This window comes from Carettochelys insculpta, chromosome 1, assembly GCF_033958435.1.
Source record: "Carettochelys insculpta isolate YL-2023 chromosome 1, ASM3395843v1, whole genome shotgun sequence".
Lineage (NCBI taxonomy): Eukaryota > Metazoa > Chordata > Testudines > Carettochelyidae > Carettochelys > Carettochelys insculpta.
Window position 1 is genome coordinate 1,621,379 of NC_134137.1, and position 26,439 is coordinate 1,647,817.

General features: G+C 48.8%; 2 protein-coding genes across 2 annotated transcripts; both read right to left on the bottom strand.

The window, feature by feature from the left end:
- Nucleotides 1–3,198: 3,198 nt before the first annotated feature.
- LOC142001689 (olfactory receptor 52E4-like) lies at nucleotides 3,199–4,137 on the bottom strand. The gene has a single exon (XM_074977210.1). It carries the CDS (start codon nucleotides 4,135–4,137, stop codon nucleotides 3,199–3,201), a length of 939 nt encoding a protein of 312 aa, XP_074833311.1.
- A 20,771-nt stretch (nucleotides 4,138–24,908) lies between these two features.
- On the bottom strand, nucleotides 24,909–25,975 carry LOC142001696 (olfactory receptor 52E2-like). Its single transcript, XM_074977220.1, has one exon. The coding sequence runs from the start codon at nucleotides 25,845–25,847 to the stop codon at nucleotides 24,909–24,911; it is 939 nt and encodes a 312-aa protein (XP_074833321.1). The 5' UTR covers nucleotides 25,848–25,975.
- Between the last annotated feature and the right edge of the window lie 464 nt (nucleotides 25,976–26,439).

Genomic DNA, 26,439 nt, shown 5'->3' on the forward strand with positions numbered 1-26,439 from the left:
CGCCCGACGCGTGTAGACGTGACGGGCGCTATTTCGAAGTTGGTGCCGATACTTCGAAGTAGCGTGCACGTGTAGACGCAGCTTCTAAGTCCTGTCTGGGGCAGAGCCCCACCTCCCTTTGTGAACCTCAGCACTGAAACCCATCTCACACAGCCGCAGAGCTACAATCTATAACTTCCCATACAAGCATGATACAGACATATAAGCAGCGTACCTAGATTCAGGGCATCATCAGCTTTCCTTAGACACCTCACCCCCCGCCACCCTTAGCACAACATGTGGGGCCAATCGCCACGCTGAACACATAAAACGGCGTCCAGACCCAACTTGTGACAGTCACGCGCACCAATCCTGACAGAGGCAGGCAGACTTCCCCACTGGCCAGATACAGTCAGTCTCTCGGGCTGCGGCACCTCACGGTCATGCAGGGGAATTCTGGCCACTCTGGTCTCAGGCTGTCTTGGAGGTGAATTCTTCTTCTAGGTCTTCTTCCTTCATTCCTGCTGTTCCTTTCCCTTCTTGGGCCCCTGTTTATGTAGTGAAACCTGAGTCCTGCTTGGCAATACCATGACCGATTATTTTAGTGTAATTTTCCTAACCAGTTGTAGCCCACAGTAGCAGAATTACCCAACCAATCACACTGCACCACCGTAGCTGATTTAAACCTAGCAGAATTAATTTTACAGCAGACAGAAACAATTACCAATCAACAGAGATCAGGCAGACAAACAGTAGGAAAGGGAGGACAATCATCCTAGAATGGGGATTCCCCAGCCTGAGATCCTGATAAAGAGATTCTTGCCAGACAGAGTGCTGCTAACTTTTCTCCACCCACCTTGAGATCTTTCATTATCTGGTGACACTGGGTGCCATTAGGACAGGGCCTCCTTCTCCAGAGCTTGGTGTGACTATCGCAGTGAAATTTCAATAAAATGTGAGTGTGCGACTCCTCGCTTTACTGCTTGCTCTTCATTCTGGCTGCAGAGGAAGGCTTTTCAATACCCCTCTTGTAGTACTGTTACACTACTGCCAGGACACTGCTGGGAGTGTTTCCCTCTGCCCAGGGCCCCTTCACACTCCCCAACTGCTCACTGCACCAACTGTGCAATACACCAGGTCCAACTCCAGCTCTGGCCTCACTGCCTTGGCTGTGCTGCTGCTCTGCCTCTGGTCCCCTCCCCCGATCCTTTGGCTCTGCTCCCAGGTAAGGCAGGGCCTCTGCTGTCCCCTTAGCTCTGCCCTGCTCTGCCGCAGGCAGCCCCAGAGAATGGGACCCCTGGCCGGACTGCCCCCTTGGTTTGCTTTCCCTCTCAGTGACGGTGAATGGGAGCACTGGCCGCTCTCCATTGCACCTGGGGCCTGTCAGTTGCAGGGGCCTGGCTTCCATCGACCTGTCCCCTTCCTTTTGGTACAGGGAAAGAGCCAATCAGAAACCCTCACTAAGTGTGAGTGGGGACCCACAGCCCCTCACACAGAGAGGGAGCTGGTGAGCCCCACCTGCACCTGTGGGCAGGTCACGGAAGCCTTCAGTGCCCCGGCCGGTGAGGTGGGAGCAGGAAGCTGCGCCGTTGCAAGGGGCCCGGGTTCTCTTCCTCCCTGGAGCTCCCGCAGCCCCTCCCCGCCCCCAGCATCCCGCCTTCCCTGGTAATGCGGGGATGACCCTGCTGCCTCTCTCAGCTGTTCTCCTCCTCGCCACAAAGCTGGCCCCTGCCTTGCCCCCAAGGCCTGGCACACCGCAAGGGCTCCCAGGCCACAGCCATTGCAGGGCCCTGCCAGCTACAGGCCCAGCTGGGCTGAACCAAAGGGAGCTGAAAGCTAAAGAGAAACACACCAAGGTCTCTGCCCTCAGGACTTTCTAGCTGAGCTTTGGGGCCCACAAGCTGCAGGCGGCGCAATCTTGTCCGCCTGCTGCACAACCCACTCCCAACCTCAGCAGCTTGGTTGTGGCTTCTGGGCTCCCCTCTCAGCGCCAGTGCTGTGCCCTTGCTGGGGTTGGGACTGGGACCCCCTGGCAGCCCCATGTTCACCACTGGGGTACAATAGCGGTGGGGTCTGCACAACGGCGCTTTGGGGGTGTGGTTCTGAGAGTCTCAGTCTGCAGAAGGTGAATGCCCTGTCCAGTGACACGTACTGTCACCCTCTGCACAGTTCTACGCCTGGCTCCGTCTGCGTTCCTGTGACAAGGGGGAGGCGGAGAACCTCCGCGAACCGCCTGCCAGGTACGACAGAGGAAAGGCCAAAGGATGTTCACTGAGGGAATTCACGCCAGCCCCAGGAACCATCTGCAACAGCAACCGGTCTGGAGAGCCCTGCACATGGGGCAGCTCGGCCCAGTCACAGCAAAAGGGCATCCAGCAAGTTGGAAGAAGACATAAATGGGGCAGTGACATAATGACGGGTCCTCACTCTCCCTAGGACAGCACAGTTGGAAGCAGCAGAAGGAATGAACTGACCCAGGAGGGGAAGGGTGGGGAATGGGACCAGGGCAGGAAAGGAGGAACCTGCCTGAAAAGCCTGACCTGCTTCTGGTGTCTAGCTGGGAGAGACACGGCTTGATTCAAATTTTAGCTGGAACTTCAGGTTTAGATTGTGGTTTTGTTTTATTTCCTATCATAATCTGTGTAATCTCTTTGTCATCATCTATAATCCCCTCACAGTTCTCTTTGTGCAGCTAATACATCTGGTTCCCATGCCACCTAACACACCATTCGTTGTCTGAAGTGCGAAGGGGAAATCTCAGCTCACGAACAAGGCTGGGCGCACCCACTTTCCTTTGGAGGGCTGGTGCTGTGGGTAATTAATTCATTCTTGTTGGGCTTTGACCAGGGCAGGGCAGTGCAGCTCTGTGTTCCAGAGAGTGATGGGTGTCAGGAGAGTGGGGAGCAACAGAGCTGGTGCCTTGAGAACAGACGTGGGGCAGTGGTACAGCCTTGGGGCAAGAGGTGAGGTGGCGGGTGGCTCTGTGGATGTCCAGCTACCAGAGGAATTAAAACTAGAAAGATGGCAGCCCTATGAGTTGTACACAGACCGATTACCCGTCATGTCACACCGAGAAACCACAGGAAGGTCAGGGAAGGACCTAATCTCCTGCGACTGGCCAGTAAGTGGCTCAGGGAGGAGGGCCCAGCACCTTGCACCAGCCAGCACTGCACGGATCTCTGCCTGGCGGGGAGAGCACCAGGAGAAGCCATTACTGTCTTAATGAGTAAAGAGTCGGATCAGCCTGTCCCGGATCTGTTTGGTCCTCACCCCGTAGATGATGGGGTTTAGCATGGGGGGCACCAGGAGATACACATTAGCCAGAAGAACCTGTACATGGAGGGGCAAATTGTGACCAAACCGCTGTGAGAGGGAGGAGAAGAGAGTGGGGATGTAAAAGGTTAAGATGACGCAGAGGTGGGAGCTGCAGGTCCCAAAAGATTTGAGCCGAGCGTCCTTCGTGGGGAGGCGGAAGATGGCCCTGAGGATCTGGATGTAGGACATGGTGATAAATAACACATCCAGACCAATCCTGCAGAGTAGCACAAAGAGGCCGTAGTAACTACTGATGCGGATGTCGGCACAGGCCAACTTCACCACATCGATGTGCTCACAGTGCGTGTAGGGGATGATGTTGGTTCTGCAATATGGCCAATGCCTCGCCAGGAAGGGATAGGGCAGTGTAATTATGGCACCACGTAGTACCACGGCCAGGCTGATCTTGGCTATGACAGAGTTTGTCAGGATGGTGGAATATCTCAGGGGGTTGCAGATGGCCACATAGCGATCCAAAGCCATGGCCACGAAGATCCCAGACTCAATTGCTGTGAAACAGTGAACGAAGTACAGCTGGGCAAGGCATCCATTGAAACTGATCTCCCTGGAATTGAACCAGAAGTTGTTCAGCATTGTAGGCAGGGTGGATGTGGACAGGACCAGGTCGGTGATGGCCAGCATGCAGAGAAAATAGTACATGGGCTCATGGAGGCTTGGCTCCCTCTTCACAATGAACAGGATGGTGAAGTTCCCCAAGATGGTTATGACATACATGACAGAGAAGGGGATGGAGATCCAGACATGGGCTGCCTCCAGGCCTGGAATGCCCTGCAGGATGAAGGTGGAGGGATTGGTGAAGTCGGTTCTGTTGGAATCAGACATAGAGTAGCAAAGAAGGTGTCCAACAGTGAGACAAAAGTCTTTCCTCTATGTGCCGTACTTTACCCTGGCTTTCTGCATGTGTCCAGGGCTTAGAGTGGTGCCACAGTACAAATGCCTGTAGGGAAAAATAATGCCAGTATGAGCAGGGTGACTCTCTGTCCCGTATTAGGTGGAACGGTCCCATATCTGGGATGCTGGAAAGGAATCCCAACTTTTTTTTGAAAGGGACTCATTGTCCCATATTTGAGTCCTCCCACCTCCACCCTCTTCCGCCAGCAGCTGCACAGGCACAGCTGCTGCTGAAGTCACTTCCCCAAGCCTCGGGGAACCAGGGCAAGCGTGGGCGGATGCTGCAGCCCTGCCTCTTGCCCAGGGCTCCAGGGGAGGCCAGTGGTTGCCGCCTCCTTCCTGGCTCCCCAGGACTTGATGGAGCCGGAAGGAGCCGCCCCTCCCCTCCATATCTCCCTGTCTCCTTTTTGGGGCAGGGAGATATGGTCGCCCTGAGCATGGGACACTACACACACTACTGGGTGAAGCAGACTGTTGCTCTTCTCACACCGAGAAATGACATTTTCCTTGGTCAGGGAAGTGACGTATGAACAGCTGACGACTCATGTGGGTTCCATATGTGATGGTGCTCTCTCTGTCAATCATTTCTGTAACCCATGGTGAGAGAAACCTTAACAGAAACCTTACCATGGAAACACCTGCTCATTCGCTGCAGCCGGCAAAAATGGACGGCGTCGGGGTGTGTAAGGAATCGGCTCAAGTTGCCTTTACTCTGGCTCTGCCCTTTGGTTTTGTCCCTGGTCTCTACCTTGGATACAGCAGATTGAAACAAGAATGGGGGAGGTTGCTGAAGCCTGATGGACTTGTAGGACTGGGAGTGTTTAGTTTAGAGAAGAGGCAAGCTAGAGGGAATGTGATAGAGGAGTGGGAAGTAAAAAAATGGAACTGAACACATTGCCATTGAGATGGGGAGAAGGGTTCCCAACCAGCACGAGCTCCAGACACTCAGGGGTCCACACGAGCTAATTCCAAAAGCGGGGAAACATTAAACAGAAAATTAGCGGTGAATATTCTCAATTCATTGGGTTGCCAGGATTCCATGGTCACGTGGGGAAAGTGAACAACTTCTGTTAAACCCCCTCTGCGGTGGCAAAGAAACGGCGTCAGAGGAGGGCAGAATGACGTAAGTCTTGAGAAAAAATCAGCTTTCATTCAGTGCAGAGCATAGAACTCAGAATTACCATCCCAGAGAAAGTTTATTACATGTATTAGGAAAAAAACCTCAGTCTGAGGACCCAGGAGGACGCACTTGGGATGTTTCTCTATGGGTAACTCAAACTCTTAACTCTCCCTCAGAGATCGAAAATAACGCACAGTTTCTTAACCCTTTTTAGACTAACAAAATAATTTACTAGGTGGTGAGCTTTCATGGGACAGACCCACTTCTTCAGACCAGAGCCATACCAGAACAGACACAAAATTTAAGGCATAAAGAACCAAAAAATAGTTATGAAGGTTGGCAAATCAGAAAAATTGTCATCAAGGTGGGCAAATCAGAAGAGCAGCAAGGCAGTAGGAGGCAGGGGAAGTCAAGAGCCAGATAAAATATGTAAAAGAGTCCTTATAATGGGCCAGGTAATTGCTGTCCTGGTTCAAACCACGGCAATTACCTGGCCCAGTATAAGGGCTCTTTTACGTATTGGCTGTATCTACATGGGCCCCTTCCTTTCAAAAGGGGCATGTTAATGAGCGGGTTCGAAAGATGCTAATGAGGTGCTGCAATGAATATGCAGTGCCTCATTAGCATAATGGTGGCTGCGGCGATTCGAAAGTGTGGCTTTTCGAATCGCGTGCCACCTGTGGAGAGTTTTTGAAAGCCCTTCTTCCTAACACTAGATAGGAAGAAGGGCTTTCAAAAACTGGGAGGGTCCTTTCGGAAAGTCCCGTCTCCATGGGCGGCACGCAATTCGAAAAGCCGCACTTTTGAATCGCCACAGACACCATTATGCTAATAAGGTGCTGCATATTCATTGAAGCGCCTCATTAGCATGTTTCGAGCCCACTCATTAACATGCCCCTTTCAAAAGGAACGGCTGATATAGACACAACCACTTTGTTTTATCTGACTCTTGACTTTCCCCCTCCTAGCACCCCTCTTCTCTTCTGATTTGCCCACCTTGATTACAATTTTTCTGATTTTTCAGCCTTGATAAATATTTTTGGTTCTTTGTTCCTTAAATATTGAGTCTCTTCTGTTCTGGCTATGGTCTGAAGAAGTTGGTCTGTCCCACGAAAGCTTATCACCTACTAAATTATTTTGTTAGTCTTTAAAGTGCTATTGGACTGCTTTTTTTTGGATAGAATATAGACAAACACAGCTATCTCTTACCAGTCTCAGGCATGTGTAGGAGGAAAATCATAGTCTGACTTGGAAAGAAGATTTTATTTTACCAAAGCAAGAAGACATACATGGTAAGTTCAAGTAGTTGCCAGTTGTTACACAAAAACATAAGTAAGGTAGATTAAAACACAGAAATTTGCTTCCCCAGGATTCGGCTTACAAGTTACAGTGTTTGGGGGAGGGTACCGAAACCATCCAGAGAAATCCCACAACACGAAACCCCAAGATTTAAAAATTACCTGATTATGTCTGACTAAACATCCCCTTTTCTACTCACACATTTGTTGTCTCATGATTATCACTGGAAATTCCACGCCTGGTTCCCGGCTTAATCCATCTCTCCCAGCTCACTTCTGTTCACATGTGAAAGACTGCAAAAGGCAAATCACTGCTTCTATTCAAAAATCCCACTCTCTCTTCCCGTTGGCTCTGTGTGCTCCTTGCCACAGTTTCTGGAGATTTCCAGTAGTGTGTGTTCCCTGGGTTTAACCCTTTATGTACAATTTAGTTAACTGAATGACTGGGCAGTCTAGTAAAGTGTAGTGACCCTTCCATACATCTCAGCAAACAGTTCCATAATTAAGGCCAAGTTTGAAAAGAAATATTTGGCACTGTTAGGAGACACTGTAAAAGTCTCCATGGGATTAGCTCTACAAACAATGTTAGGAAGGAACAATCAATTGCACACACACAAAATGGAAAGTGCCCGCCTAGAAGGAGTGCCGAAGAGAGGGATCTGGGTGTCTCAGAGGACCACAAGAGAACAATGGGGGCTGTATTAACAGAAGTGTTGTAAGATGTGAGAAGCAATTCTTCTAACCTGCTCCATGCTGCTTAGGCCTCCCTGGAGCTCTGTGTCTGATTCGGAGCATGTAGGTCAGGAATGATTTGGCCAGATTGTGAAGGGTTAAGAAAAGAGCATTACAACTAATTAAAATGCTAGAAATCCTGACCAGCGAGGGAAGATTGGAAGACCTGGGTTTGTTTATTCTGGGAAAGAGAAGGTGGAGAGGGGATGCTATAACAATGTTCATGTACCTACAAGACAAATTAGGAGGAGGGAGAAAAATTATTCTTCTTAACCTCTGAGGACAGGACAAGAAGTAAAGGGCTTCAGTTGCACTAAGGGAGGTTTAAGTAGGACATAAAGAAAAACTTCCTCTCCGGATGTTTAAGCACTAGAATAAATTCACAGAATCACAGGGCAGGAAAGGACCTCAGGAGGTCATCTAGTCCAGCCCCCTGCTTCAAGCAGGATCAACCCCCACTAAGTCATCCCAGCCAGGACCTTGTCAAGCCGAGACTTAAAAACCTCAAGGGATGGAGAATCCACCACCTCTCTAGGCAATGCATTCCAGTGCTTCACTGCCCACCTGGTGAAGTAGTTTTTCCTCATATCTAACCTACACCTCTCCCTCTTCATCTTTGGACCATTACTCCTTGTTCTGCCATCTGACACCACTGAGAACAGTTTCTCACCCTCCTCTTTAGAGCTCCCCTTCAGGAAGTTGAAGGCTGCTATTAAATCACCTCTAAGTCTTCTCTTCTGTAAACTAAACAAGCCCAAATCCCTCAGCCTATCCTCATAGGTCTTGTGCTCCAGACCCTTAATCATTTTTGTTGCCCTTCGCTGAACCTGCTCCAACAAATCCACATCCTTTTTATACTGGGGGGCCCAAAACTGGACACAATATTCCAGATGTGGCCTCACCAGTGACGAATAGAGGGGAATAACTACTTCTCTAGATCTGCTCAAAATGCTCCTCCTAATGCACCCCAGTATGCCGTTAGCGTTCTTGGCTACAAAGGCACCCTGTTTACACATATCCAGCCTTTCATCCACCATAACCCCTAGGTCCCTTTCTGCTGTACTTCTGCTGAGCCATTCGGTCCCCAGCCTGTAACAATGCTTGGGATTCTTCCATCACAGGTGCAGGACTCTACACTTCTCCTTGTTGAACCGCATCAGATTTCTTTTGGCCCAGTCCTCCAATTTATTCAGGTCCCTCTGGATTCTCTATCTACCTTCCAATGTATCTACCTCTCCCCCTAGTTTTGTGTCACCTGCAAACTTGCTGAGGGTGCAACCCAGTCCCTCATCCAGGTCATTAATAAAGATGTTGAAATACACCGGCCCCAGAACCGAGACTTGCAGCACTCTGCTTGAAACAGACCGCCATCCAGATATTGAGCCACTGACCACTACCTGTTGAGCCTGACCATCAAGCCAGCTTTCTATCCATCTTATAGTCCAAGGATCCAAGCCATATTTCCTTAATTTATGGACAAGAATGTTGTGGGAGACCATATCAAAAGCCTTGCTGAAGTCAAGGTATATCACATCCACTGACTTCCCCATGTCCACAGAGCTTGTTATCTTGTCATAGAAGCTGATCAGATTGGTGAGGCAGGACTTGCCCCTGGTGAATCCATGTTGGCTACTTTTGATCACCTTCCCCTCTTTGAAGTGCTCCAAAATTGCCTAGCAAGGTTACAGAATCTCCATCATTGGAGATTTTTAAGAACAGGGTAGACAAGCACCTTCCAGGTGTGGTCGAGGTGGTGCTTGTTCCTGCTAGCAGTGCAGGATAAGGACCTACATGATCTCTCGAGTTTCCTTCCAATTCTATGATTCCATTATTATAATTAATATCAGTCAACAACATGGTCCATGGAAAACATACGTTGTCAGATAACACTGATTCCATCTGTCTATGAGAGGGATTCGTTTTTAAAAAGGTCTCAGAATAGGAATAATGGCAGTCCTCAAGAGGTGTTATGTTTGGCCAGCTTTGCCACAGATGTAGACAGTTTCAGCCTTTCAGGAAAGTGCACCTCTGCTTGATCAAAGCACCTGTGCAGCTGTAATAGATTCCATTTCTCTGAGGCATTTGGTTCAGTAGGGGAAACCCTTCAGATAAGAAAGCAACACGGTACAACATCAGTGGGGAAGAAGCAAAAGGAACAAGAACTGTGCGAATGTGCATATTTTTGTCATTGATCTGAAAGGAAATAAAAAAATCACCCTGCAGATAGAATTTGCAGATGACCCAGAGGTGGACAGGGTTGTGACAAAGAAGAGCCCAGGGTAGGGACGTCGATTGACATGGAGTATTTAGTGAGCCTGGACCATGTCAACAAAATATCTTCATAAAGCTAAAGGCAAAGTCCTCCTCTCAAAAAAGGGAATGCAGCCCTGGCCCACAGACCATGACACCCTGTTATGGAATGCAGGGGCCCTGACATTTCCCACACTGAGTGTCTGCTTTCAGTGGAACTACAGCTTCAAGATGTAATTACTGGGGCCTTCCAGGAGCCCATACTGGGACCAAACCTAAGCAACATGTTCAAAAATGAACAGGAAAAAGGGGTAAACTATGAAGTGGCAAAATTAGGAGATGGAACAAAACTGCTCAAGAGAGTTAACTCCAAAGCAGACTGTGAAGAGCTGCAAATGGGTCTCACAAACTGAGTTGAATGGGCAAGAAAATGGCAGATAAAATTCAGCAATGAGGAATGCAAAGCAATGCATACTTTGGAAAGGGGTCATCTTATGAAATTAGTGAGTGGCAGTTTTAAAACAAATAAAAGGAAGCACTTCCCACAAGGCTCGGTCTATCCGTGGAACTCTTTATAAGAGGATGCTGTGAAGGCCAAGAATAAAGCAGGGCTCAAAAAAGACAAACTCATGGAGGATGAGTCCAGCAAGGCCCATTAGCCAGCGTGGTAGCAATGGGGTATCCAGACTCTACTGCTCGGAAGCTGGGAACAGGCAACAGGGGATGGATCACTTGATGATTCCCTGTTCTCTTCACTCTGTCTGGGGCGCCTGGCCTTGGCCACAGTCAGAAGACCAGACACTGGGCACCTTTGGTCTGACCCAGTGTGGCCGTTCTTCTGTTCTTAAGAACTCTTCTTGGAATGTTTCAGGAACAAAAGTACAACTAGCCTCTCCAAGGAATGTAGGGGAGAAATTACAGGCAGGTAACAGCCCCCGTTGCCTCTGAACAGGCAGGGCCCTAAACACAAGACAAGGGCGTGCTAGTGTCCGTGCAGTAACACACAGCTATCTCCTGCACTCTTTACTCCCTTCTCAATCCAAGGGCAGTTTTGCTTCATTCAGCAAAATACTGGCCACAGCCTCTGAATATGGCCTTGTATGGACGTCTGCCAACACCTTTCATCTTAAAGGATCCCTGCACCACTGCAAGGCAGCTGCCCCTGTGCTGGAGGCCATCAGCCAGGGCAGGCCCAGGTGCACAGCACAGAGGGACACTCTGAGCAGTGATACCACAGCAAAGTCGTCCCCTGTGGCCAGGGCCCTGCAGGTGCAATGGCTGTGCAGAGCAGAAAGGATCACAGACTTACTCTCTGTGCCAGCACAGCCAGGTTACTATGGGCTTGTCAAGAACGGCCGCTTCTCTGCAGGAGATGGATACCTGTGAACACCTGTGTCACCCCAGCATCTCCAGCTCATCCCACGCCGAGAGCTGACACCGGAGTGCGCATCACTTATAATCCAGCTCTGTGCACTCCAGTGGGGTTTGGGCAACGTCTAGGACAGAAGCAGCTTCTGTGCTATGAATCCAGCTTTAGGTGTAAACAGCAATTACGGGACCTTCCCAAGGGGAGAAGAGAACTCTGGGGCTCTGGTCTGAGTCACAGTGGAATTGGCTGCCTGTGCATTTGTGCATATTTAGCCATTATTGTTGACTAGTCAGAAACAAGGCATAACACCAAAGTCTCCATAGGCCGTGCTACCCTGTAACTGCCCAGTTGGGATGGGCGGACAGTGGACAGAGAGCCCTGGAGAAAGATGCCTGAGGTGAGACAGGAACACTTTCACAGGCACATAGGCCACTGCTAAGGGATCAGAGATCAGTCACTGGAAAATTACTCTGAATCATAGAATTGCAGGACTGGAAGGAAACTTTGGAGCTAATCCAGTCCCATCCCCTGCACTCCAAGCAGAACCAAGCACCATCCGCACCATCTCTGCAGATGTTTTTCTAACCAGCCATCAAAAATCTCTGGGGATGGAGATTGTGCAGCATCCCAAGGCAACTCATCCCGGTGCTTCTCCACCCTGACAGGAAGCTTTTTTTAATTTCCAACCTAAACCTCCATCGCAGCAGTTAAAGTCCATCACTTCTTGTCCTATCAGCACAGGTTAAGAAGAATAATTTTTCTCCCTTCTCCTTGCCCTGCTTAAAATACACCTGCTAATATGTCCAGAATAATGATTGGGTTTTTTTTGCAACAGTGCAACATTTTTTCACTCATGTTTTGCTTGTGGTCCACCATGAGTGTGAAATCCTAATTCAGTGAACTCCTTCCAAGGTAGTCATTTTCCATTTTGTATGTGTGCAACTGATTCGTCCTTCCTAAGTGGGGTTCTTTGAATTTCTTCCTATTTATCTCAGATTGTTTCCCCTGATTATTTTGTGCTATAATCCTATCCTCCAACGCACATGCAATCCCTCCCAACTTGGTCACCTCCACAAGCTTTATAGATTTGCTCTCTATGCCATTATCCAAATTTATTGGCGAAGATACCTGAGGAGAGCAAAGCAGTTACAGTGTCATACGCCCTGTCTCCCAAGGGACTCTTCATAGCAGAGAGATGTGCAAGTAAAACTGCACGGGCAGGGGTGTCATCCGTACACCTGCATGACCTCACCACGCCAGAGGGCAATACTGCCAGTCGTGCAGGGACCACTGAGCGAGAGCTCTCTGACAATGGTGCACATGGGCGCATGCACACCAACAATGGGGTAGACATGAGCAAGCATTTGAAGAATAGGGGCTCACTCCCTGTGCCGCTCTGGGGAGCGCTTCCAAGGGAGTGACAAATCCTCCCCCTGGCCCCATGCCAGAACAGCCTTGTTGAGAATACGGTTCCTTTAGGGGTTCCTGCTCTGTTCAGCCTGGGAACCAGAGCACCTGTGGAACCACTGGGGACAGAGGATCCAGGGCAGTCCCATGCCCTGTGCAGTGCAGGAGATCAAAGCAGATGTCTCTTGTATCCGTCTGTGATGCCTGTCATATCAACCTCCTTCTCTGACACAGCAGGCTCTAGCTCATCCTCTGTACTCTTGGGGCTTTTCTCGCGTGAGTGTAAACACTTAAATCATGTCACTTTTTAACTGTCTGTCATCACATGATGGAATTGGATGAAAGAGGCAACAGGCTTAAACTGCAGCAAGGGAGGTTTAGGTTGGACATTAGGAAAAGTTCCTAACTGTCAGGGCGGTCAAGCAGTGGAGTGAGTTGCCTAGGGAGGCTGTGGAATCTCCATCGCTGGAGATGTTTAAGAACAGGTTAGGTAGATGGCTGTCAGGGATGGTCTAGACAGTACTTGGTCCTGCCATTGGGGCTCCAGACTCTTAATCATTTGTGTTGCCCTCCGCTGAACCTGCTCCAGCACATTCCCATCCTTTTTTTATATTGGGTGGCCCAAAACTGGACACAATATTCCAGAGTTTGCCATCGAAAACACCCTTCTGCAAATGGTGGAACTAGTCACGGGCGAATCAGAAAGACTCCTTCAGGTCAAACTTCAGACCTGAGCTGGTCCCGTCCACCTGATCATCGCTTATGCTCCAACCCGGAATGCCACAACAGAAGCAAAAGACAAGTTCTATGATGAGCTCAGAGCTGCCATAGTGGAAATACCTGCTCGTGAACAAATGTACTTTTTGGGTGACTTCAATACAAGAGTTGGAGCCGATCGTGACTCATGGCCCTCTTGCCTAGGTCACTCCGGTGTGGGAAAAATGAAGGACAACGGACAGCGTCTCCTTGAACTTTGCACGTATCACAATCTGTGCATCACAAACATATTTTTCCAAACCAAGCCACAGCACAAGTAGCACTTTAAACACTAGCAAAATGGTTTATTAGGTGAGCTTTCATGGGACAGACCCACTTCTTCAGACCATAGCCAGACCAGAACAGACTCAATATTTAAGGCACAGAGAACCAAAAACAGTAAGCAAGGAGGACAAATCAGAAAAAGATAATCAAGGTGAGCAAATCAGAGAGTGGAGGGGTGGGGGGGAAGGTCAAGAATTAGATTGAGCCAAGTATGCAGACGAGCCCCTATAGTGACTCATAAAGTTCCCATCACGATTTAAACCACGTGTTAATGTGCCGAATTTGAATATGAAAGCCAGCTCAGATGTTTCTCTTTCCAAAACGGAGCGATAATTCCTTTTCTGTAACACACATACCTTGAGGTCATTGATATAATGCACTGTAGGTGACCTACTGATCGCTATACTTATCTACACCCTTCTAGTTTCCATCCTGCACACGTGACTAGATCGATTGTTTACAGTCAAGCTGTTAGGTACAATCGCATTTGCTCTGATCCAACTGACAGAGACTAAAAACTACAAGAATTTTACCAAATATTCATAAACCTGAATTACCCACCAGGAGAAGTAAAAAAACAAATCTACAGGGCCAGATGAATACCCAGACACCAGCTACTCCAAGATCGGCCCAAAAAAACCAAGAACAGAACACCACTGGTCATCACCAACTCAGACCACTGCAACAAATTATTAAAGACCTACAACCTATCCTTAATCAGGATGCTACACTCCAGAAGGCCCTGGGTGACGTGCCTGTTCTCTCCTACAGACAACCTCCCAATCTCATGAGGATCCTCACTAACAGCCACAGTCTATACCCCAGGAATACCAGTCCTGGAACCTTTCCCTGCAACAAAGCCCGCTGCCAGCTTTGTCCACATATCTTCTCTGGAAATACCATCTGGACCTAACCAGGTTACTCACAGAATCATGGGCACTTTCTCATGCTCCTCTACTAACATCATATATGCCATCATGTGCCAACAATGCCCAGGTACTTTGTATATTGGACAGACTTCTAACTCCCTTAGACAAAGGGTTAACAGGCACAAAACAGACATCAAAACACTCCAGATCCACAAACCAGTTAGTCAACATTTTAATGGAATGGGGCATTCTGTCAATGACCTCAAGGTATGTGTGTTACAGAAAAGGAATTATCGCTCCGTTTTGGAAAGAGAAACATCTGAGCTGGCTTTTATATTCAAATTCGGCACATTAACACGTGGTTTAAATCGTGAAGGGAACTTTCTGAGTCACTATAGGGGATTGTCTGCATACTTAATCTAATTTTTTCTAATCTTTTTCTGATTTGTCCTCCTTGATTACTGTTTTTGGTTCTCTGTGCCTTAAATATTGAGTCTGTTCTGGTCTGGCTATGGTCTGAAGAAGTGGGTCTGTCCCACGAAAGCTCACCTAATAAGCCATTTTGCTAGTGTTTAAAGTGCTACTTGACTGCTTTTTGTTTTGATAGTATGTAGACTAGCACAGCTTCCTCTCTGTTACTAAGCCACAGCACAGAGTGTCATGGAGACACCCACGCTCAAAACACTGGCACCAATTAGACTTGGTCATCACCAGATGCAACAACCTCAAAAACATCCTCCTGACATGCAGGTACCCTAGTGCAGACTGCGATACAGATCATTCGCTAGTCTGCTCTAAGCTCAAGCTGAGACCCAAGAAGCTGCACCGCTCTAAACCAACTAGAAGGCCCCGCATTGATGCCAGGAAGACGGCAAACTCAGAAAATGCTGAAATGTTCAGAGCGACCCTTGAGGAGAATCTGCGCAGCAGCCCTGGGGGTGCTGATGCGACAGCCAGATGGCAGCATCTGAGGGACACAATCTACAGTACGGCCTTGTCAGTGTTTGGAAGAAGAGCTGGAAACACAAACGACTGGTTTGAAGCTAACTCCGATGAGATGATTTCAGTCACCGAAAAGAAGCGCGCTGCACTCCTGGAGTACAAACGCTCACCGAGACAGAGTACCCAGCAAGCACTCAGAGTAGCCAGAAAAACAGTACAGCAGACAGCCAGGCGCTGTGCCAACAACCACTGTCTTAAGCTGTGCAGCAACATCCAGACCAGTGCTGACTCTGGTAATCTCAGAGGAATGTATGAGGGCATAAAAAAGGCAATGGGACCTCTCCAGAACAAGATGGCACATCTGATGTCCAAATCTGGTGAAGTCATCACTGACAAATCCAAGCAGATGACGTGATGGGTCGAGCATTACTCCGAACTGTACTCATGCAAGAACACTATGGTTGATACAGCCCTCAGCGCCGTCGAGCTCCTGTCAGTCATGGACGACCGGGACCAGGAACCAACTGTGGTTGAATTGAAGAAAGCTATTGACAGCATTGCAGTAGGAAAGGCCCCAGGCCACAATGATGTACCACCAGAGATAATCAAGTGTGCCTTGGACACACTTCTGGAACCCTTACATGAGCTGCTGTGCCTGTCCTGGAGAGAGGGTGAGGACCCACAGGATATGCGAGACACCAACATTGTAACCTTGTATAAGAACAAAGGAGACAGAAGTGACTGCAACAATTACTGTGGAATCTCCCTCCTAAGTATCACTGGTAAACTGTTCACTCGTGTCATCCTTGGCAGACTCCAGAAGCTCACTGAGAGGGTGCATCCTGAATCACAGTGCACATTCCGTGCAAAGAGATCTACCATTGACATGATCTTCTCTCTGAGGCAGCTGCAAGAGAAATGCAAGGAGCAGCAGAAGCCACTCTATGTCGCCTTCATCGACCTGACCAAGGCCTTCGACTCGGTCAGTAGGGATGGACTGTTCAAACTGCTCCACAAGATAGGCTGTCCATCACGGCTACTCAAGATGATCCAGTCTTTCCACGAAGACATGAGATAAACCATCCAATATGACGGCACATTTTCAGATGTTTTCAGCATCAGGAGAGGTGTCAAACAAGGATGCGTCCTTCCTCCGACATTATTTGGGATCTTCTTCGTACTCCCCCTGAAGCAGCCTTTGGATCCTCAACAAAGGGCATCTTTTTGCACACAAGATCTGACGGGAAACTGTTTAATCTTGCAAGGCTGAAAGCTAAGTCTAAGGTGTGGGAAGTGCTCATCAGAGACATGCTGTTCGCAGACGATGATGCTGTAATGACACACACAGGCCAGCTTCAAAAACTGCTGGATCAGTTCTCCAAAGCATGCAAGGACTTCGGGCTCACCATCAGCCTAGAGAAGACAAACGTACTTGGTCAGGAAGTTGCTGAACCTCCATCAATCAGCATTGACAACTACATGCTAGAGGTCGTCCACAAGTTTTCTTACCTCAGATCCACCATCACCGACACCCTGTCACTGGAGACAGAGCTAAACAGGAGGATCAGAAAAGCAGCCACAACTCTGTGCAGACTCAGCAAGAGAGTGTGGAATAACAACAAGCTGTACACTCACACCAAAATGCAAGTCTACAGAGCCTGCATCCTCAGCACCCTCTTCTACGGCAGCAAGTCTTGGACCCTGTACGCCCGCCAGGAAAAGAGGCTGAACGTCTTCCACTTGCGCTGCCTCAGGTGCATCCTTGGAATATCATGGAAGGACAGAATGTCCAACACCGCCATCCTTGAGCAAGCTGGAATTCCAACTATGCACACCCCCCTCAGGCAGCGGTGGCTCCGCTGGCTTGGCCACGTCCACAGGATGAATGATGGAAGGATCCCAAAGACATCCTGTATGGTGAGCTAGCCTCTGGCAAAAGACCTCCCAGATGCCCCCAATTGCACTACAAAGACATCTGTAAGAGGGACCTCAAGGAGGTAGACGTCAACCCAGATAGTTGGGAAGAGCTGGCAGACGACTGCAGCAGCTGGAAGCAGGAACTACACAAGGGCCTTCAGAAGGGTGAGATGAGGATCAGACAGCTAGCAAAGGAGAAGCGAGCCCACAGAAAGGACAGCAAGGACCTGCCAGACACCTGTTACATATGCAGCAGATGTAGCAAGGACTGTCACTCTCGTGTGGGCCTCCACAGTCAGAGTCAATGCTGCGAATGATGATCTTAAATGGAGTTATGAAGGGCGTGATCCATAGTCTGCACAGACTGAAGGATGCCTAGTAGTAGTGGTCTCACCAGTGCCAAATAGAGGGGAACAATTACTTCTCTAGATCTGCTCAAAATGCTCCTCCTAATGCACCCTAGTATGCCATTAGCCTTCTTGGCTACAAGGGCGCACTGTTTACTCATATCCAGCCTTTCATCCACCATAACCCCTAGGTCCCTTTTTGCTGTACTGCTGCTGAGCCAGTCTGTCCCCAGACTGTAACAATGCTTGGGATTCTTCCGTCCCAAGTGCAGGACTCTACATTTCTCTTTGTGGAACGACATCAGATTTCTTTTGGCCCAGAAATTTTCTCCAATTTATCCAGCTCACTCTGGATCCTATCTCTGTCTTCCAATATATCTACCTCTCCCCCTAACTTAGTGTCATCTGCAAACTTGCTGAGGGTGCAATCTAGTCCCTCATCCAGGTCATTAATAAAGATGTTGAATAACACCGGCCCCAGAGCCGAGCCTGGTGGCACTCCATTTGAAACTGACCACCATCCAGATATTGAGCATTGACCACTACCCATTGGGCCCAGCCATCAAGCCAGCTTTCTATCCATCTTATAGTCCATGGATCCAATCCATATTTCCTTAACTTATGGACAAGAATGTTGTGGGAGACCGTTTCAAAAGTTTTGCTGAAGTCAAGGTATATCACATCCACTGACTTCCCCCTGTCCACTGAGCCTGTTACCTCTTCATAGAAAGTAATCAGATTGGTCAAGCAGGACTTGCCCTTGGTGAATCCATGTTAACTACTTTGGATCAGTTTCCTCTCTTCCAAGTGCTCCAAAATGGATTCCTTGAGGATCCCCTCCATTATTTTCTCAGGGACTGAGGTAAGACTGACCAGTCTATAGTTCCCTGGATTGACCTTCTTTCCTTTTTTAAAGATAGGCACTACATTTGCCTCTCAATGTCTTCACATTGCTCCTCTAACCATTTCTTCTTATCCTTTCTGGATTACCCAGAAGACACTGAAGTTGGTTCCAGAGAAAACAGCATTGAAGATCAGAAGAGATGTTTCTGAGATGGCAGAACAGCAATATAGGACGACATACAATGAGGGAAGGAAAGCAGCCAGAAAGGATAAGGAGAAATGGTTAGAGGAGCAATGTGAAGATATTGAGAGGTATTACGGCAAATGTAAGACCAGGGATGTGTATAAGACAGTTAGGAATATTAATAGGAAATGGCAACTGAAGCAGATGGCAATCAAAGATGAGAACAAATAAGTGCTCATGAACAGGGAGAAGATTGTGCAGTGATGGACGAAATATTGCACTGACCTGTACAAAGCATAGTTGGACCTGAGTGTCTCAGAGAGACTGTTTGAAGAACTGAAAGAAATATATCCCCTGAGTATCGAGAGTGAGACGAATATTTTGAAGGAGGAGGTAGAAAAAGGAGTGAAACAACTAAAGGACAACTAAAGCCCTGGAAATGATAAGATCACGGGAGAGATGATCAAATATGGCGGAGAAAGCATGATTCAGGAAATACACCAACTATGTAACATAGCATGGAAAGAAGGGAAGGCCCCTAAGGAATGGACAAAATCTGTGCTAGTGACAATACTCAAGAAAGGAAGTACATTGGAGTGCAAGAACTACAGAATGATTGCCATAATGATTCATCTAGGTAAGGTGCTGATGATGATAGTGACTGAGAGATTAAGATCGCAGAGAGAAGAACATATAGCAGACAAGCAAGCAGGGTTCAGAAAAGATAGAAGTACCGTACAGCAGATATTAGCACTAAGACTGATAGCAGAGAAAGCTCGGTGAAAGTACAAAAATGTATACACTTACTTTGTTGATTTTCAAAAAGCATTTGACAGTATAGATCAGAAAGTGACTTGCGCGGTGTTGGAGTCATACAGAGTGGATAGCAGACTGATACAGTTGTTGAAAGATATCAGTGATAATGCAGAGGCAGCAGTGAGAACATGCAGGGAGTTGGGAAGTTGGTTTAAAACAAGTAGAGGTATGAGACAAGGAAATCCAATATCGCTAAGAATCTTCATCTCACATCTGGAGAGAGCGATGGACAAGAAAAAGGAAGAGGTAGAAGGGATATCTGTGCACGGGAAACAATTAACAACTGGAGGTTCGCAGATGATATAGTTATCATTGAGGAAGATGAGGAGAAGCTAGCAAAAACAGTGTGGGAGTTAAACGAAGAAAGGAAGCGGTATGGACTGATTATGAACATTGATAAAACACAAACAATGGTATTTGGAGGTAAGGAAATAGGAAGGAAAATCAGTGTAGATCGTATTGAACTAGAAAATATAGAGAAGTTCACATATCTGTGGAACAACATAACATATGATCTAGACTGTAAGAAGGAAATAGCGACTAGAACAGTGAAAGCAAGAGTGAGTTTGAAGACGATGGATAAGATCTGGAAAAGCAAAGCAATTAGCTTAACAACGAAGCTGGGTGTCTTGAAAACATGTGTATTCAGCAGCATGTTGTATGGATGTGAGACATGGGTGATAACGAAAGATTTGAAAAGAAGAATATTGGTGTTCGAAAGGAGTTGTTACAGAAAGATTCTGAGAATAGGATGGATGCAGAAGGTCACCAATGAGGAATTATATAGAAAGATACAGCCAAAAGAGACCTGCTGCAGAAGGTTATAGAACAGAAGCTACAACTATTTGGACAATTTGCAGAATGAACGACGACAGAAAAATTAAGACCCTGGTCTTCGGCATAATGGACAGTTCAAATAGGAGAGGCAGACCCCACAGAGGATGGATAGACGATGTAGTAGATTGGTGCAGGGCTGGTCTACAGAAACTAAGCCACTCTGCACTGGACAGGGAAAGATGGAAGGAAATAGTGAGAGAGGCAACAGACACCAAAGGGCGCTGAGCCCACGGTTACTGATGATGATGATGATGATGATGATGATGATCATGACCACATTTGCCTTTTTCCAGTCATCCAGGATCTCTCCCCATCTCCAAGAGTCTTCAAAGATAATGGCCAACAACTCAGCAGTGACGTCTGCCAATTCCCTCAGTACCTTTGGGTGCATTAAATCCAGACCCATGGATTTGTGTCCATCTAGTTTTTCTAAGTAGCTCTTATCTCATTCCTTCCCCATGGAGGGCTGCTCTTGACCATCCCATACTGCATTGTCTAGCACCGTAGTGTGGGAAGTATCCTTGTACATGAAGAATGAGGCAAAAAAAGCATTGAGTACTTCAGCTTTTCTTCTATCATCTATCACTAGGTTACCTCCCTCATCCAGTAACGGCCCCACACCTTCCCTGATAACCCTCTTATTGTTAACATGCCTGTAGAAACCCTTCTTTTTACATGATTACTCCCCAGCATTCTCCGGCCGTGTATTTATACTCTTATTTAGTCAACTGTCCACCTTTCTACTTCTTATACTCATCCTTTTTGACTTTAAGCTGACTAAGGATTTCCCTGTTAAGCCAGCCTGGTTGCCTACCATATTTGCATTTCTTACTATGCAGTGGGATGGTTTGCTCCCGTGCCGTCAGTTAGACTTCTTTAAAATACTCTCAGTTCTCTTGAGCTCTTTTCCCCTTCATCTTTTCCCCATTTGTCCAGATCGCTTTCAACTACACAGAAGCTTTCCAAAGCACTTCCAATCCCTCCTACCTTAGTAACTTGATAAGCTTGGAAAATTTTATAAGCGCCTTCTCTGTGTCATTACCTAATCTTTCATGAAGATATTGAACAGATCTGGGCCCAGAACTGCTCCCTGTGGAACCTCACGTGTTATGCCCTTCCGATAGAACTGTGAGCTACTCTCTGGGAAATGTTATCCAATCAGGTATTTTTCACAGCAGCTCCATCTGGGTTGTAGTTTACTGAAGAGAAGGTCATGCAAGACTGCATCAAATGCCCTACGAGTAGCTAGAGATACCACATCTACCACTTCCCCCTTTTTCTAGAGGCTTGTTTCCCTGTCAAAGATAGCCGTCAAGTTAAGGCTGTTCCATGCAGGGGGTTCTGGCTGGCTGCGCTTGGAGGAAGCAGCTATGTACATGGGCTCCCACCTCTCACTTTCAAAGAACTCTTCCCTCCTTTCTTTGCACAAGAAGGAAGCTCCCTGTGGCCAGACAGGATTTTACCAGTTCTTCCCATCCTCCAGTGGCTCTCTGGTGCCAGGTACTTGCACAGCAGGAACCCAGGTAATGCCCCTTTCTTAGCTACACCAGCTATTGCACTGCTGTGAGTGGAGATCACCGTGGGATGCTGTGGGACTCAGTACGACCAATTGTACAAGTTTGCTACCCCGCTGTACAGTAACACCAATTCCTGTACAAACCACACCCTGTCAGGAGGCACCGGGAAACTTGCAGCGCGCCAGGTACGACTGTCCTGTCTATATGCCTCTGTCCCCTTTGAGTCTGGGCTTATGATTATTGATGTGCTGGTATCAGATGAGCAGTGCCAGTTCACAGCCAGAGCAACGGTTTAAGGGTGAGGAGGGCAGAGGTCAAGACTCCCAGTTCCTATTCCCAGCTCCAGCACAGACACACCGTGTGGCCTTGAGAGAATCACTTTGCCTCTGTGTGTCTCAGCCCATCCAGGACACACCGGTAACGCTGCCTAGCCGGCTGGCTAATGAGCACATAGACCTAGTGGCCAAAAAAGTTTTTGCAGAGTGTGTCTGATTCATCTGTCGTGTTCAGCCTCAGCCCCGGGGCAATGGTGCTGTGAACAACTGCCTGTCACAGGGTGTGCATACCCTGCTCTGGGGGAGAAGGGCTTAGCACACTACAGGTAGAGGAAGTCCCACCCCCTGAGATATACTGAGCATGCCCCAAGGGCTGGGTATGTATAAAAGGGGACAACTCAGCTCAGTCTGGGCTAGATGTTGTTCACAGAGAACCTGCTGGGAGTAGAATTCCTTGGTGCCGTTCCCTAGGACTGCATCCTCCCCAAATCAGCACCTGCATTGCGCTGCAGGGGGTGGTAACCCCAACTCTGTGCACGGCTGGAGAACCAGAGGATCTGTCTCACCAGGACAGGGAGGTGGGGGGCATCAGAGAAACCAGGCGCATGTCATTTGCATGGTTAATGCACTGGGAAACCTCCCATGGGGCCTTCAAACTCTGAACCTGGTAACAGCTCCCACCTAAGTTAGCTCAGGGCATTTTGGTGAGATTCTGCACCAAGCTACTGATGGGCCACTCCACCATCGCTAGAGTCCCGCGCCAAGGTGCAGTGGAGCTGAGCGGCCCCAAGTCCCACTTCACCGCCGTTATCTAGCAACTGTCCCCATGGTGCTGGCCATTGAGCCCTGCTGCCCTGCAAGCAGGGGCTGCTCCCTGGAGTTAGGCCAGTTGGTCTGTGCTGCCCTGGGGTGACAGACTGACACAGGTCACTGACACACAGGAAGCAGCAGTAGGGGTGTCCACACACCCCGGTGACTCTCCCCTCTTGGGAAGGGGTGTACTTACCGCACCACTCTGCCGCACTGAAAGCATGGTGGTTATTTCCCCTCCTGTGAGAGTCTGCCCAGCATCCCACTTCTCAGCTAACACAAGGACTTGTTCTACCTCTCAGCTGTTGTCCAGCTAGCTTCAAAGCTGATCCCTTGCTGTGCCCCCAGCTCAGGGCTCGGGGCTCCCAGCCTGTGCCCATTGCAAGGATGCTATGGCCCCCAGGAGGGGGGAGCAGAAGGGAACTGAAAGCTACAGAAACAAGCCACATGGTGGTCTCTGCGCTCCAGACTCCACAGCTGTAAGGTTCACGGCCGCCCCTGCCTGCCTCACCGCTCTGCTCCCAACTTTCGTTTCCTGCCTTCCCTCTGCGCTCCAGCCTGGCCTGTTGTGTCAGCACCGCATCCCCTCTGCTCTCACCAAAGGCTCCTTTTCAGGCATCAGCAGCTCCTTCACCAGCCCAAGAGCAGAGAGAGCCCCACTGGGGAGAGGGGAGGTGGGGCCTGGGACCCCCTGGCAGCCCCATGTTCACCACTGGGGTACAATAGCGGTGGGGTCTGCACAAAGGCGCTTTGAGGTGTGGTTCTGAGAGTCTCAGTCTGCAGAAGGTGAATGGCCTGTCCAGTGACACGTGCTGTCACCCTCTGCGCAGTTCTGCACCTGGCTCCGTCTGCGTTCCTGTGACAAGGGGGAGGCGGAGAACCTCCACGAGCAGCCTGCCAGGTATGACAGAGGAAAGGCCAAAGGATGTTCACTGAGGGAATTCACGCCAGCCCCAGGAACCATCTGCAACAGCAACCAGTCTGGAGAGCCCTGCACATGGGGCAGCTCGGCCCAGTCACAGCAAAAGGGCGTCCAGCAAGTTGGAAGAAGACATAAATGGGGCAGTGACATAATGACGGGTCCTCACTCTCCCTAGGACAGCACAGTAGGAAGCAGCAGAGCGAATGAACTGACCCAGGAGGGGAAGGGTGGGGAATGGGACCAGGGCAGGAAAGGAGGAACCTGCCTGAAAAGCCTGACCTGCTTCTGGTGTCTAGCTGGGAGAGACACGGCTTGATTCAAATTCTAGCTGGAACTTCAGGCTTAGATTGTGGTTTTGTTTTATTTTCTATCATAATCTGTGTAATCTCTTTGTCATCATCTATAATCCCCTCACTGTTCTCTTTGTGCAGCTAATACATCTGATTCCCATGCCACCTAACACACCATTTGTTGTCTGAAGTGCGAAGGGGAAATCTCAACTCACGAACAAGGCTGGGCGCACCCACTTTCCTTTGGAGGGCTGGTGCTGTGGGTAATTAATTCATTCTGGCTGGGCTTTGACGAGAGCAGGGCAATGCAGCTCTGGGTCTTAGGCTGGGGAGTTGGGAGTCTTTCGGCTGTAACCTCTGTGGTATCAGTTGATCAGTGCCTGGCCACAACATCTATGAATACAGCTGGAGATGGGTCCTCCCTGGCATGTTGGCATGAGGCAAGCTTGGAGGGCTTTGCAGATTGTCATTTCACAATGCCAGAGGGAGCATAGATTGGGGGCAGAGAGGGCCCAGCTAGACCTCAATCCACGTGTCACCCTGGAGCAGGCCCCTCACAGAGGTGATCCAGAGAGTGATGGGGGTCAGGAGAGTAGAGAGCAACAGAGCTGGCGCCTTGAGAACAGACGTGGGGCAGTGGTACAGCCTTGGGGGAAGAGGTGAGGTGGCGGGTGGCTCTGTGGATGTCCAGCTACCAGAGGAATTAAAACTAGAAAGATGGCAGCCCTATGAGTTGTACACAGACCGATTACCCATCATGTCACACCGAGAAACCACAGGAAGGTCAGGGAAGGACCTAATCTCCTGCGACTGGCCAGTAAGTGGCTCAGGGAGGAGGGCCCAGCACCTTGCCACCAGCCAGCACTGTGCGGATCTCTGCCTGGCGGGGAGAGCACCAGGAGAAGCCATTACTGTCTTAATGAGTAAAGAGTCGGATCAGCCTGTCCCGGATCTGTTTGGTCCTCACCCCGTAGATGATGGGGTTTAGCATGGGGGGCACCAGGAGGTACAAGTTGGCAAGAAGAACTTGTAAATGAAGTGGCAAATTGTGACCAAACCGCTGTGAGAGGGATGAGAAGAGCCCTGGGATGTAAAAAGCTAAGATGAGACAGAGGTGGGAACTACAGGTCCCAAAAGACTTGAGTCGGGCATCCTTCGTAGGAAGGCAGAAGATGGCCCTGAGGATATGGATGTAGGATATGGCAATAAAAGGCAGATCCAGGCCAATCCTACAGAATAGCACAAAGAGGCCATAGTAACTACTGATGCGGATGTCGGCACAGGCCAGCCTCACCACATCAATGTGCTCACAGTGTGTGTAGGGGATGATGTTGGTTCTGCAATATGGCCATTGCCTTGCCAGCAGGGGATAGGGTAGGACAAGCATGCCACCACGCAACACCACAGCCAGGCCAATCTTGGCTGTTATTGAGTTTGTCAGGATGGTGGAATATCTCAGGGGGTGGCAGATGGCCACATAGCGATCCAAAGCCATGGCCACGAAGATCCCAGACTCAGTCGCTGTGAAACAGTGAACGAAGTACAGCTGGGCAAGGCATCCATTGAAACTGATCTCCCTGGAATTGAACCAGAAATTGCTCAGCATTGTAGGCAGGGTGGATGTGGACAGGACCAGGTCGGTGACGGCCAGCATGCAGAGAAAATAGTACATGGGCTCGTGGAGGCTCGAATCCATCTTCACAATGAACAGGATGATGAAATTTCCCAAGATGGTTATGATGTATACGGCACAGAAGGGGATGGAGATCCAGACATGAGCTGCCTCCAGGCCAGGAATGCCCTGCAGGATGAAGGTGGAGGGGTTGGTGAAGTCAGTTCCATTGGAAGCAGACATAGAGTAGAATAAAAGGTGTTCAACACTGAGACAAAACAGTCTTTCCTGTAGGTACCGTACTGTCCTCTGACTTTCTTCATGTGCATAAGGTCTAGAGTGGTGTCACATTACAAATGCCTGTAGGGAAAAATAACAGTAGTATGAGACACTACATACGCTACTGGAGGCTGTAGTCATGGGTGAAGCAGATTGGTTTTTTTTCACACACTAAGAAATGACATTTTCATTGGTCAGGGAAGTGACTTTTGAACAACTGACTCTGCGCATGTGAATTCCATGTCTGATGGCACTCCCTCTGTCAATCATTTCTGTAACTCATGGTGGGAGAAACCTTAACAGGCAACCACACCATGGAAATGGCTGCTCATTTATGGGAGTGGCCCAAGATGGACTATGTTGGGGTACATAAGGAATCAGACTGAGCTGCTCTTACTCTGTATCTGCACTTTGTTTTGCCCCTGGTCTCTCTGTAGGTTAGAGCAGATTGAAATAAGATTCCTGTGACCGGCCAAGAGGCAAGGAGAGGTTGCTGTTGATAGATAAAATGGTAAGTGTGGGAGTTTATCTTAGAGAAGAGGCAGTGAAGGGGGCA

Bases quoted from the DNA above. Each gene is read 5' to 3' on its own strand.
- LOC142001689 (XM_074977210.1), bottom strand. From the start codon at position 4,137: ATGTCTGATTCCAACAGAACCGACTTCACCAATCCCTCCACCTTCATC.
- LOC142001696 (XM_074977220.1), bottom strand. From the start codon at position 25,847: ATGTCTGCTTCCAATGGAACTGACTTCACCAACCCCTCCACCTTCATC.